Source organism: Grus americana, chromosome 1 (genome assembly GCF_028858705.1).
Source record: "Grus americana isolate bGruAme1 chromosome 1, bGruAme1.mat, whole genome shotgun sequence".
NCBI classification, from domain to species: Eukaryota; Metazoa; Chordata; class Aves; order Gruiformes; family Gruidae; genus Grus; species Grus americana.
The window spans coordinates 208,691,091-208,705,438 of record NC_072852.1 but is presented as its reverse complement, the minus strand read 5'-3'; the positions used below and the strand labels follow the sequence as shown (position 1 = coordinate 208,705,438).

The 14,348-nt window shown below is 40.7% G+C and overlaps 1 protein-coding gene across 1 annotated transcript in view; it reads left to right on the top strand.

The window, feature by feature from the left end:
- FAT3 (FAT atypical cadherin 3) overlaps positions 1-14,348 on the top strand; it is a 425,084-nt gene that overhangs the window by 373,405 nt on the left and 37,331 nt on the right. The window contains exons 18-21 of the mRNA XM_054846690.1: positions 1,982-2,125; positions 2,649-2,846; positions 5,322-6,120; positions 14,045-14,179. Of these exons, the coding sequence (XP_054702665.1) occupies positions 1,982-2,125; positions 2,649-2,846; positions 5,322-6,120; positions 14,045-14,179 (1,276 nt within the window). The remainder of the gene's footprint in view (positions 1-1,981; positions 2,126-2,648; positions 2,847-5,321; positions 6,121-14,044; positions 14,180-14,348) is intronic.

The window sequence follows — 14,348 nt, the reverse complement described above, 5'->3', positions numbered from 1 at the left end:
TGGGGAAGCTGATTGCTGTCCCCAGAATATAAGATCATTTGGAAAAGCTCTGTGTTGGAAGCAAGGCTACTGCTTAAAACAGTGGCAAATATCCTTTCTGTATTGTCACAAAGGCAGGATTAAATTGCCAGTGTTTGATGGCAGAATGACTTGACTGTCGAGGACAGGGAAGTAACAGTGACTATGCATGTTACAAATTCGCTGCAATATATTTCTCATAAATGGCACAGACTTAATTTGTTAATACAATTTTTGGGGGTTTTTTTGTTGTTTGTTTGGGGGGGGTTGTTTGGTTTTTTGGGTTTTTTTTTTTTAGTTTCTGCAGTGTACTCATGTACATCTGCATTCAGACACACACACATTCACCCTCACCGGCATGTGCATGTTTAATGCCAGCTCTGTTAGATCTGCATTTTCTGAAGTTTCCCTCGGTTAAAATAAGCTGTGTTATTGTCTTTTTCTTTGCTTCCTTGGCACATTTCCTAGACACAGGTGTTTCTTTCCCTTCAGGGAAAATGATACATGATGCCCCATCTGCTGTAGATCCCCAAAGGCAGTGCTAACTCCCAGGTTTCAGTGGTTTAAGGAAACTCATTTCCAGAGCTTTAATCACATAGAAACCATGACTTTTGCCACCTACCTTTCTGGGATACATGGAAATAAAAGCAAACACATACAAAATTTGAGAGAGACCCCACAAAACTGTCAGTCTTGACTTTAGCACTAGAAATTACAGCTTGAAAGGGGAAAAAAAAAAATTGATTCTTTGCCTCAGTTTCTGGACTTTCCATAGCTCAGGATTCTTCCTCCCTCCTCTGCCGCTGCACCCCCACCAAATCTCAGTCTTTCTCCTCCCTACAACCCCTCCATAAAACTGTTACCTCTTTCTTTAGCTTGGTCCCACATCCCAGAAGAGCCTCCTTGTTTTGTACACTTTGCCTGTACTCCTTCTTCCTACCCAAATGGCTTTTATTTTTCAACGGGCTTTGGATTTACTCCCACCCTGAAATATCACCTCTAACATTATGCCATTCCCCTCTGTGGGGGTGGGTTTTTTTCCCCTTTCCAGCCCCACACAGGAGGCTGGAGTGGGCTGTTTTCTCTGGCACGCGGTTTGCCCTTCGCTCCCTCCCCTGTGGAAGGATTCACGGGCAGACGTGTCAGCAGCTCTCCCCGGGGAGCACAGAGCGATATACAGTAAAAAGCGGTTGTAAGACGTATGGAGGCCTACATAAGGATGCAGTTCAGAAAATCAAACTGTTATCCATAAGCTGTGCATAGACAGAGCTTTTGCAAATTGTCACATACGCTCACACCTCAGGCACGGGCACATATGTGCGTAGAGGGCCCATGGGTGATGCACTGAACTGCCCACGCCGTGCTGAGTAGTTTGCGGCTGTTGCAAACAAGTATGCTCAAAAAACCCCTTTTCTACTGAATGGTGGATAATACCCTGTTGCTACAGAGACTGTGTTGTCCCTAGTAGTCCCAAATGTTTTCCAGTGTGTTTAAGGCAACTGCCTGTGAACTTTTTCTTGGTTCTCCATCACCATGTTAGAAACACTGTGTGTCAAACAGTCTCTAATAAGCAATTTATACAAACCAACCATAAGATAAATAGAATCAGGTCACATATCCCAGCTGACACCAAGGAGAGCTGACAATGTTAGCTACAGTAGTAACGTCTGAGTTTGGATATTATCCGCCATTTATTTTTTGTCTGCCCCTTTGTTTCAGGAATGCATCGTCTGATACAGTTATTTTAATACAGTGAAGCTGTTATGTTTATTGATAGCCTTATAAAACAGAAGTTGGGACACAGTATGGCAATAAACAGGATAATGTTATACTAAGGGCAGGGAAGGTAATGAGGCCAAACAGCTTTCCTTAGAATATGGTAGGTGGTGCATTGGATGTAAAGAAGATGAGTTAAAATTTAAGACCACTTTCACAATGATTTAATGTTTTCACCTTTTTGCAGATATCTGGTTATTCGTTAGTTATCCAGGCAAGAGACAGTGGCACCCCTCCTTTGTCTTCATCTGTGACGGTCAACGTGGACATTTCTGATGTGAACGATAACAGCCCTGTATTTACTCCAGCTAACTATACAGCTGTAATTCAAGTAAGTTTATCCTGCACATCTAAAACTTCTCTGACTTCTAAAATATAAAAGCATTTGGTTTCACTTAAGTAGCTTTTGATGATTTATCTGCCAAAGATGTATCAAGTGATCTTATTTAAAGGAAAGTGCAAACACATCTTTCTTACCTCTTTGGTAAGCTGCTGTTTGCTGAGGCTCCTTAACCTTGGCATCTGTCACACATTTTACTGCTCATCCCTGTTGCACCAGAAACTGTACTCTGGCCTCAAAAATTCTGAGCTGGGATGAGCTCACACTTCTTTACACCTTGCTCAGAGTGTAAGTCTTAAGGTTTGGTCAGTCCTGATCAGACACAGTGTCAGGCAGAGCTCCTCGGTCGGTCCATCTCTGCTACCGGTCCATGGGGCATAAGCAGTGCCAAGTGAAAAGCTGTCCTGGGCAAAGAGCTTCAGTTGAATATGCTCGATAGCAATATGTGGTGGTTTATGATTGTGATATGTATAATTTTAATCCTTTTCTTTATACACTGTGTATATGTGTAAAGGAAAATAAACCAGTGGGCACAAGCATTTTGCAGCTGGTAGTGACAGACAAAGACTCTTTTCACAATGGCCCCCCTTTTACCTTCACCATCCTCACTGGCAATGAAGAGGAGGAGTTTACGCTGGACCCTCAAGGCGTCTTGAGATCTGCAGTCATTTTCAAGCACATGGTTGCAACCGAATATGTGCTCTGCGTGCAGGTACGGTTTGATTTTTGCATCTGCACAGAAACAAAAACCCTCATAGTGGTAGGTCATCTGTGCATTGCCTGTATGGGTTGGTTTTAATTGACTGTATTCTGTGAGTAAATACCATGTGTTCCAGTTTACAAGTGCACAACATGGTATATTTCCTTTGATGTCCTTAAACCTAATTTCATATAAATATAAATAGGTAGCCAGACACTTTCCAATTTCCTCTGCATGAAATGGATTTTCTGAGCAGCGGCCGTTATGATTTAAGATTTTCATCTTTTTTTTTCTGTAGCTAAGCGAGGAAAATAAGCAAAAATGCATTATATACATATAAATACACCACAGAACGAGTGACAGCAAAATATTGTTCTAGGAAGGAAAATCACTTCTGCTTTTAAGTCATAAATTTAATCATAAATTTTTGGAAGCCTACCAAGAATTCATGAAATCACATTTCCAAGGTCAACTTAGCTTTTAAAGAATGTGAAAATAAGACATGCAATAGAAGTCTAGCTCAAACTTAGCTTTAGAGTCATTGTTGAGGAACTTTGTAACCAGGGTAATTCTGATTACAAAAAACTGTAAATCCAAAAGTAATTTATCCACATTTCTCAGGCCTGCCAGAGAAAATGTAGTAGGGTTCAGTAAATAAGCAAGTCTAGGGAAGGAATTACCCCTCTTCACGGAAATGGGACATGGTCCTCTAATCTAAGTCTGAAATGCAGGCTTCCTCCACTTGCTTTACTAGGGTTGATTTTTGTAAATACAGCCTGTCTGCTCCTTTGCAAGGACACAATGCTGTTTGTAGCAGTAGCATACTCAGTTAGTTGCAATTCAAAAAATATAAGCTCTGATGCTAATTGACAGTTCAAATCCAAGTAATGTTTTGCAAGTTTGCTGTTTAATATTCCTGCAACCCATTTTTGAGCTTGTAGGAAAATTAAAATAACCTCACCTTTCATTCTTACCATATCTGCATCCTAAATATTCTGCTTGCAGGGCAATTTGCTAGCCAAAGTTCCAGAATAGCCAAAATTGGGCATTAGAATTAAATTTAAGCAGCATCGTCTAGTTATACAGATCCAAGTAAGTCATATAAATGAAACATTGGACAAACCACAATGTCTGAGATGCACCAACATGTTCAGAAAACCACACTGTTGGATGGTGGAGGCCTAATTCCTCCCAGTATTATTTTCTTCATGGATTTCTGCAGTGAAAACATATTTTATAGTTTCCTGTTGTGTATAGACCATAGAAATGATTTTTTCCATTCATATGTGCCAGAGGGCTGCTTTCTCCTTTCCACCATCATGTTCCTCCTCTGTGTTAGGTTTATTAAAAAGTAATGTTAAAATTGAAAGTGGAATGGCATGTAATCTCTGTGCACGTAAGTGTGTGTGTGTGCACATACACATGAAACCTTTTTTTAAATACTCCACCCAGCCCTTTTAGGAGTGAGGATGAATGATTTTTAGAGTGTCTTAAAGTTACTAATCCTTTCCTAGTAATATCCATATTACTATTGCCTTTTCTTTTTCTTCAGCATGTAAATTTTCCTCCCCATGTTCCTCCCAAAGATCTTCGAACATGTGCTACATCTCTGCCCAGTGGTAGTTTAGTCTTCCGTTCTCTGAAGCAAATAAATGTGTGGAGTAGTATATCTTAATAGTGACTTCAATGAAACATTTCTCTTAGCGCAGGAAGGGACACTGATTCAAGTTTGCACACCTTTTTGTCAAGGTGGCCTTGGGTTTGTTGTCATACTTGCTCTTTTACTCTCTATAAAAAAGTGCAAATGATACTATCATGTGTGCTCTGGGTCATACAGTCGTCTGCCCAAGTGCAGTGCTGCTCTTATATTTTATCGTTGGTAACAGCACAAGCACCCTATTTCATTTTTGGAGGGTGATAAATTTTATTTATTTCAAGCACGTTTCTTGCCTGCATCAGGTGAAGTAGTACAGAGTGCTGTAGGAAAAATCTGAACTCCTTCACAAACACACAAACTAAGCAGGGTCTGAAACACTTTGGAGCGCACCAAGCAATGCAGAAGGTGATGCTGGAATTTCTCTGGGCTTCAGTCTCTTTCCCAGGGTAGAACTGAGCCCAAACTGCATTTGGTGCAGAGTATACCACATTCAAATGGCTCTGTTGTGAAGAGGACAAGTGATAGCTGTGGGATCCTGGGAACATTTCAGTTTGAGTAATGAGACATTCTGCTGACACATTTCTCTCTGCAATCCACTTAGATGAGATATCTGTGCTTCCCTAAAGAGTTTGTAAGTTCCACTGCTAGAAATAGCTGAGACATTTCTTTATATATGTATTTTGCAAATGCGTTTGGGAAGTTCTTTTGAGAGGTCTTCAGAATTACTGATGCTGTGAAGATATATATAGTGAGAAGTTATGATTGTTGGCTGTGTTATATGTGTGTTTTATTTTGGTTTTTATTTTTTTATTTTTCCTAAATTGCATTAGGCAAAGGACTCTGGGAAGCCTCAGCAGGTTTCCCACACGTATGTTCAGGTGAGGGTTATTGAAGAAAGCATTCATAAACCGACTGCCATTCCACTGGAGATTTTCATTGTCACCATGGAAGATGATTTTCCTGGGGGAGTCATTGGGAAAATTCATGCCACGGATCAGGATGTGTATGACGTCCTCACATATACACTAAAATCAGAGCAGAAAAGTTTGTTCAAGGTCAACAGCCATGATGGAAAGATCATTGCCCTTGGAGGGCTTGATAATGGCAAGTATGTCCTGAATGTCTCTGTCAGTGATGGACGGTTCCAGGTACCCATCGATGTTGTGGTCCACGTCGAGCAATTGCTACAAGAAATGCTGCAGAACACGGTCACCATCCGTTTTGAGAACGTTTCCCCAGAAGACTTTGTGGGCCTTCACATGCACGGGTTCAGGCGTACCTTGCGAAACGCAGTGCTCTCCCAAAAACAAGACAGCCTGCACATCATCAGTATTCAGCCGGTGGCAGGCAGCAATCAGCTTGACATGCTGTTTGCAGTTCAGATGCACAACGGTGGTTTCTATAAGCCTGCCTATTTGATTCAGAAGCTTACCAATGCAAGGAGACACTTGGAAAATGTGATTCGTATTTCTGCTATCTTGGAGAAGAATTGCTCTGGACTGGATTGTCAGGAACAACACTGTGAGCAAAGTCTATCTATTGATTCACATTCCCTGATGACCTATAGCACGGCACGAATTAGTTTTGTGTGCCCCCGCTTTTACAGGAATGTGCGCTGCATGTGCAATGGTGAGTACCGCTCCCCCATCCCCTCCCATCTTTACACATTATGCGATAGGATCTTTTTTATTCCTCTGATGCAGATTAGAAGGGGCATTTCAATTCAGTCCGTTAAAGCACGACTGGCTGATGTATTGTGGGAATTGATTTCTCAGGCTCAGGAAGAATTGTTCATGTTTACTGATGTAAATGGAAGTTGATGAACTTTGGCCTTTTACGACTAAGACCGCTTTCCTGCAGGCTTTGTAATCAGAGCCATCAACCAACTTTGAGAGAGGGGAAGGAAGGGGAGAGGAAGGGAGAGGAGGAGGGATGTAGTTTCCCACCCAGTCGCTGCCATCACTGGAATAAACCTGGAGCGTGACCATAGCAGCACAGCCTGGTCTGCAGCGATGCACCAGCAGTCTCCAAGGAAAAGGACCCCAACTTCAACAGTGCAGGTGGAAAGGACTTTTCCAGTCCCATTTTTGCAGAGAGGCATGGAAACCAATGAAGTATTTTATTAAATAACTGCAAGCAAGCACTATTCCTGACCTTTAATGCTACAGTAGGTGACAGGTTGGGGTTTTGGCTGGGTTTCAGGCTGCTCCACATTTTGGCAGGGATTTCACATGGGCATGTATGACAAATAGACCCCAGAGCCCATCTTCCCTATGATTCTGCACTGGGAGTATAAAACCTCAGGCAGTTATAATAATAGTACTGTTTCTTTTGTTTGCCAGGCTATTTGCTCCTCATTCCACTTCATTTAAGAGCGGAGAAAAAAGCTGCTGTAAAATCAATACATCTAAGTCTCCCTCATCTTAAGCACACATGCACACATAAACACACAGAGCAGTACAGCAATTCAGCAGCCATGTCTCTCCGTAACCAACCTTTGTTTCTGCAGCATTCAGCAGGATTTCCTGTCTTACCATCAACTTCAGTGGGGATAAAAATAGGCATAAATTACATAAAATTTAACCAGAAATCGTTGTCTCCTGTGGCACATGAATAATAATGCCATGGAAGTTCAGTTTTGTAAAAATTCTATATTTTCATGTACATTCAAGAGCAGAGTCTCTGGTCAATTTTTAAGTAATAGCGTTATAAGTTTCAAACAGATGTATCTATTATAACAGTAGTCAGCATTTTGTTATACATGAAAGGCTCTGAAATAAAGGACTTTCACAGGTGTAAAAGGGACAATGCTGCAATATTCTCCAGACAAGCCCAGGAGCCAATGCAGGAGCACTGTCTGCAAAACACTTTTATATTCTCTAAGTCATAGCTTTGTCGCATGTTCGTACCAAGAAATCACAAATCCTCATCTCCATGGGGATAGTGATAGCCTTCACTGTCAGAAATTTGTTTTCTGGCAGCCAAAATTTTCACTGTTTATAATTTAATTTCACTACTTATTAAAGTCAATAATGATGTATTATTCCCTTCAGATACTAATAGTAAGTGGCTCTGTCTCATAATCCCTTAGTTTAGCTCCAAAAAAGGACTTTGCAATGCAGTACAGTTCTGATCCAGCAGCTCTCTCCCTTTTCCTCCCTGCACAGCAAGTTTGCACTGGAAGCACAAAAATTCAGCGATTTCCAAATGTTTCTGTCATGTGCCAGTCAATCCCCTACAATGCCTGGCAAGCCGCCGGAAAGGCAGCGTGGTTCTGCAGCCCCTCTGTGGTCCCTAGCCTCTGGACCACGTATCATGGCCTCAAAGAGGGCTGTATGGGAACAGTTGCAACAGGTAGCTTGTCCTGGTCCAGCTGGAAAGCTGGATGGGTTCCCACAGCTCCCGTTCGAGCCACTATGTGCTGATTTCCCATGGGTCATCGACAAGCCTTGGAATGGGGTCGTGCGTGTCCAGCCTGGAACAAAAAAGTGTCCGGAGCTGCTGATTTAAGTATAGCTACCAGAGAGGTGCAAGCCTTGGTGCCTCTTGCTTGCACAGAGATAAGAGACCTCGGTGGGAAGTAAAAAAATCCATGCTTTGCCCTCCTTCACATTAGTTAATGCTTCAGCCTCTTCTACTGTTTTTAATTAAAGGAGCCACAAGGAATGTCTTGGTATTTAGGTAAATAGAGACACACACTGTGTTTTATCACATAGGAGGTAACACAGACTTCTGAGGGTATATTAATTAGAGAATGTATGTATAGTTCTGCTTTCATGAAGGCTAAAGACGAGGCCCAATAAAAGAGTTAGAGAAATGCAAATCCTTCTTTGATCAGTAGTTCTTGTACGTGCACATAAATGCAGTAAGCCAGGAAAAAGAGCAAAAATACTAGAATAAAGTTATTTTGGCTTAACAAGACAGCATTAGCAAGATACTGTCTGCATAATAAAAGTATTATACTTCCTTTGTTACTAGGATAGTTTCATGATCCAGTCCAGTAAATATTAATAGCTTGAATTACGACAAAGCCATTAAAGTATTGCATATGTTTCCAGAGATCTGATTCAATTATGACCCAGAAAGCCTGAGTTTGAACTAATTCACTCGTTCTTGAAATATGTATCATACTTGGAGTGTTTTTCCCACTGGCAGATGTCACAGATATGCACAATTTATGCATGCCAGCTGTGCATAACTTACCTAGATTACCTTTGTGAGCAAACGGAGTTATCTAACACGAAAATGCAGGGAGCCTGTAAAGCAGGCAGTGGGTGAACTTTGGAGCTTCAGCAGCTCAGTTCTGGAAGGACAAGTTCAAAAGTTCAGGTGCATCAATCTAAGCCTTTAAAATCAATAAAATTGAACTGAGGAGTTTTCCAATAACAGACTGTCTCCTTAGATTACTGGCTCATCTGCTGGTGTTTGTATGGAAAATATCGTAACAAGCTGGGGTTTGTTTCAGCGTGGCTGTAGGGGCTATGCAGTTGTCTCCCATCGCATGACGGGAGGTATGCAAACATCTGTCAGTGCTTGTTGGAAATGAAGATAGGAGGACCGGAATAAATACATTCATGTGAAATAGTTCTGGTGACATTCTCATTTTTCAGAAGCAAAAAGCTATTCCGTATTTTTATTTTTTCATGATGCCAAGTAATTCTTCTGTGTTGAGAGAAAGATGGAGGGAAGAAGCAGGTTTTCTTGGGACTGCTTTGCTATAGAGTTGTTCTGCATTACAATCTTACAAAAGTGAGATTACGTTAATATGTTTATGGGAGAGGGCTGGATTGAAATCATCTTGACAAATGTGGGTATATATCTGCATCTGAGCTGGTCACTCCAGGCCCCATTTGCAGATAGTGGAAAGAATGAGGTATTTTTAATGATGTGATACATCTCTCCCTAGATGTCTAAAATCAGTCAGATGAATCATGCCCTAAAGTTAGATGAGATGAATTCCATTTCAAGTGTTTAATATGGTTCTGGCTTAATAGTTTGAAAGAATTTTTCTAATAGACCCAGAAGTGTTCAGTAAAAGTGCAGACACTCACATCCACGTTATTTAATCAAGTGAACAGCAGTCTTGGACCACTTTCTCATGAAACCAGGCAATTCAGACTTTATGGAGCCACTTCTAGCATGTTGTGAATGTTCTGACAAAAGGAAATCATAGACTGTGATGAGCTGCTGTTAATTCAGGACCTGATCTTCAGAGGTGGTTTGTGTCCTCAGCTCCACAGAGCACACTGTGCCTCTTAGCCAGTCCTGTGTGTTTTGCAGGATTGGGCGTCGGGAACCCAATTCCTATGGGTACAGCGCCGCTGTTCCCGTTTCAGGAAGCACACACCTACCAATGAGCCTTGCGTACTCCTGGCGAGGTAGGCGGGAAGATTGAGGAAGAAGGTGCCCTGCCTGTGCTTGGGAAGAAAGAACTGCAGATAAATTTGATAGATTTTGTGCTGAGAATACAGAGTCTCATCTAAAATGTGGGAGAGCTGAAACACAAAGTGGGGGCACAACTGTAGAATCGGGGCAAGTGGGAATTGCTATCTGTGTCTTAAGGGAAGCTGTGATCAAGGAATGGATGGAAGAGGTCAAATGTCTTAGATCTTCTAAAACTGGGAGAGAATCTGATTCACCAGGACGCACGGTGTGGCCCATAGTTTTCCGGGAGCACTTGTGCTAACTGCAACCCACGGCGGAGTTGTGCAGAAACAAGTTTGTGGTATCCGCGCTGATATGCATACGGTAATCTTTGCTTACAATGCCTGGTCACCATGCTCCAAAAGTAAAAACAAATTGCAGCTTATGAGCTGACAGTCTTCCCTCCACAATAAACTAATTATTAGATTGTTTAAAAGTAACAGTTTGGAGTTTGCTTTACAGGCTTTCTGGGACTCTGGCCCTCAGGCGTCACCTTTCAAGCTTTCTCCTGCAAGCGAGAGAAACAGACTCTTTTTTTAATATTCATACAGATTCAGGAGAATGGGCTTACAGCAAAACACCAAATATCACAAGGCTCAATTTAAAATTGAAGCACTCAATTTTCAAAATATATTTATATTCCTGGCAGTGATACTTTGTTGGAGGGACAGGAATTAAATAAATGTCTCATTTTGCAATGGAAGAGTGTTTTCTTCCTCAGTATACTAGTAGGGAGATTGTAATACTTTTACCTTCTTTTAGAGAATAAACTGAAGACGATCTGTCAAAATCAAGTGGGTCTATTCCACCTTTTCCTGCCATGCACTGGTTGATGCTAGCTCATGTGTCTCTGTGATACCTTGTGGAGAACAGCTTTATTAATACTAACGTGAGTTTCAAGGGAATGCCGTGGATTGTCTGGACTTGCCTACAGAAAAAAAAAAATCAATTCAAATCTATATTTCTTGAATCTCTTATTGGATGGTAAATAGACTGCTCTTTGGAGTGGAAATGCAACATTAGAATAATTTTATTTAAACTCAGGCTGGAAATCTTTGATGTGGACAACATAACCTTGAATGATTTCACAATTTTGCTCCACATAGTTGTGAAATCAGCCTGAAAATGCATGTTAGCTAGGGCAATGCCATAATGCAGATTTGTAGCTTATGTACTTATAACCATACAGACAGGCATAAAGCATTTCTTCTCCCAAGTCTGAATATTTTAAAACTTTTGTGACAGCTATGAAATTCTGCTGCAGCAGGATGAATAAAATGTTGATTTGCTTGTAGTTTACTAGAAGAACTATTCTTGGCCTGCCAGGATAATCAGTTCTTTCGTGTATCGCCACAGTTGCACTAAATACGTTATATCCTTTCCGTATATTTTTTTTGACTGTGGAAGGATGACTCTGAAGTACAAATCAGAGTTTGAATCAGCTAAAAAAAAAAAAACCAAAACTGGCAGAGATGGTAACAAAGTAAGTTATTGCTTTATTGCTTCATGTCAAAGATACAGTCATAGGTTGGGGATGTGAAAATTTGCGGAGCCACGTTTGGAAATCTCAGGGCCCCTTTCTGCTGCACGCTGACGAGCTGTGGGGCTTTTGTCCAAATGACTTGTCTGTCAGCTACGCAGAGGCTCGCTTGAATTACAGCCTCACAAAAGGTTTAAGTGTGTTCAGAGGAGAGATATACTCTGTGTACAGCAGAATGCTGTGTATTCGTCGTATAAGAATGAAGTAAAATAGCCAAAAGAAGCAACTAGAAAATACAAGGCAGCCTATAGAATATTGAACCACCTGTTATAATTTCAGAAATAATTGTTACTTGCCATTGAATTCCAAAGAATGAGTTTTCTTTTTTTATTAAAAAAAAAAAAAAAAAGGTACAGAAAACGTCAGGTTCTCTGTTAAATTCTGCACACTTTACATTTAAATAGACTATAGTTCTGTGGTGCCGACCCTATTAAATGACATTTGTTTCCTGATTCTATAAGACTTAAAATGTGACTGTATATTGCGGCTGTTATTCCTGTTACCTACTCAAGTGATTAATAAAGATTGCCGTGCATCATTTTCTAACAGTGCTACAGGCAGTACTGTAAATCGTTTACTGCATAGACCTCTCAAACAAATGTTTGACAAAGGAGGGGAGGATGTTAAAGATTAAATTGACTGTGCTGTACATCAAGCAAGACATTTACAGTCATTGCCATATTTGTAGTCAGCCCATGTCCACTTTGAAACCTAGAGTAGTAATTTTTCTTTTTTCCAGAAAATACTCACAGTGCCAGGTAATTTCAGCTATGCTTACTATGAGCCCTTCTTGGCTTGTACTAAAGTGTGAGAGCAATAAGCTTCTTTCTTTCATTACTTTTGGAGATATACTCTATGACAGGTTGATTCCTTCCTTTATAAATTGTAAATAAAATACATATGCTCAAAAAAATAAAGTAGTTTTTGAATACGATAAGGGTCCTGCAATAAAGAAGAATTGCCAATATTCAGAAAGTGAAGGTAGGAAGGTGCTGACTTTTTATTGTTAAAATCATCACCTGCATGTATTAAGTAAATGAATTTGATAAGCAAAACAAGAGACGCCTGTCCATTCCCAGCAGCTGGCTCCCCCTCTCTTCAAGCTCTGCCTGCAAATCTACAGAAGGAAGGGCAGGAATGCCTTTTTTCCTGCACTTAAAGGCTACTTTCGTAGCAGCCACACGCAGATGTCCAAAGGTAGAAGCTGACCCTGCATCTACCAAGTTCCTTATTGCAACCAAGAAAAGGCTAACTGTTCTGGAAGTCGTATATTCCTGAGAATTCCTATATTAAGCAGCAACAGTTGTATTGTGTTTTGCGTTACTATAGGCAGTGTTTGCAAATCTTTTAAGAGTAGGGAAATGAAAACGGATTTATTTAGACACTTTTAGAAGTTATATAGAAGTTTGAGTCAAACCCGTGGAATGCAAGAAGTTCCTTTGACATTGACAGGCTTTAAAGTAAGCCCTTGGCATGCTCAGCCTGATAGATGTTAAGAATTTAGGAGGTTTTGAGGAACCTTAATGTAATTGTGTCGCGCAAGTATTTTAAGCAAATTTAAAACTCAGTATTCATCTGTCCCTTCGGGTTGCTTCCTTTGTGAAGCTAGTAGTAGTTTTGAATTCACTCGTTCTTGGGCAAGATTAGATTCCATACTAACAAAAGGGTTTTTAGGAAAGAATTGACTCTAGCATTCAAAATAATTTTATCAAATTATGCTCTTCCCCAAATACAAAAGGACATGGATGATTTGCCCAATTTATAAATATAAATTGAAAGTGGCTATTTAGAATATTAAGTTTCTTCTTTCTTCAATTAGGTAATGTCAAGAAACACAGGGAACTTATTCCTGATTTTAAGAATTTCTTCACTTTGAGTTCTTAGCATTCAGAGCAAGTAATCCACTTTTCTGGGGTTTTTTTTGTTTTCCTGTACATATGCAGTTCCAGATGCAACAGGACTTGTGTAGTCACAACTAGAAGAAAAGAGGATATATTTTGGCAGCCTGGGCAAGGTGCACAATAGGATCCGAGATCTCAGAAATGTCAGGAGGAACATGGGGACAGGGCAAGTTTGCCTTGCTGTACAGTCACGCTGGCAGTGTGTCCTGTGCAGTATGAGACTGAAAAGCTGTCACTGTAGCCCAGGCATTGCTTTTTCTTATTTTGTCTCCTAGGGAACTCTACTTCCTTAAATTTGCTTTTCATAGGGGCAAAAGGGTGCGTAGCTTCAAGTCATTAGTTTTCTCATATCTCTAAATCCCCTGCACAGGAGGCTTTTTGAGAAAATGAATGGCCTGAGAGTCACAACACCAATTATAAACCAGTAACTGCTCATAATAGTTGGTTTTTATAATACATTGCCATGAGGTTTAGGGCAGCCTTTGAAGAAGAACCATAACGTTATTGCTATGTACTTGTTCAAAGGACATCTCTTCCGTGAAGATTGGAGGTTATTTTTGTTATTATTATTAAGCCATTCTTTGCTCGTACTGAAGTGTGAGATCAATAATTGTCTTTCATTACTCTTGCATTGTTGCAGATCATGCTTTACACTGTGTGCCACTGACAGTATTTTAACTTATTGCAGGAGGACTCTGCCCAGGGTCTAACGACCCCTGTCTGGAGAAGCCGTGTCCAGGGGACATGCAGTGTGTGGGGTATGAAGCTAACCGGAGACCATTCATCTGCCAGTGCCCACCAGGAAAGCTTGGCGAATGCTCAGGTGCATGTCACAGCAGTAAAGCGGGATATACTTGAACAACAAAGTGCTTCCATTATCATTTTGTAGGTAGAGGTGCCACTGAAGTCAACAGAAGATGTACTGCTTAACCCTCCTCAACATGGGCGTTCAGCATATGTGTTTATAAGCCCTGTAAAATACTTGTCTTTAT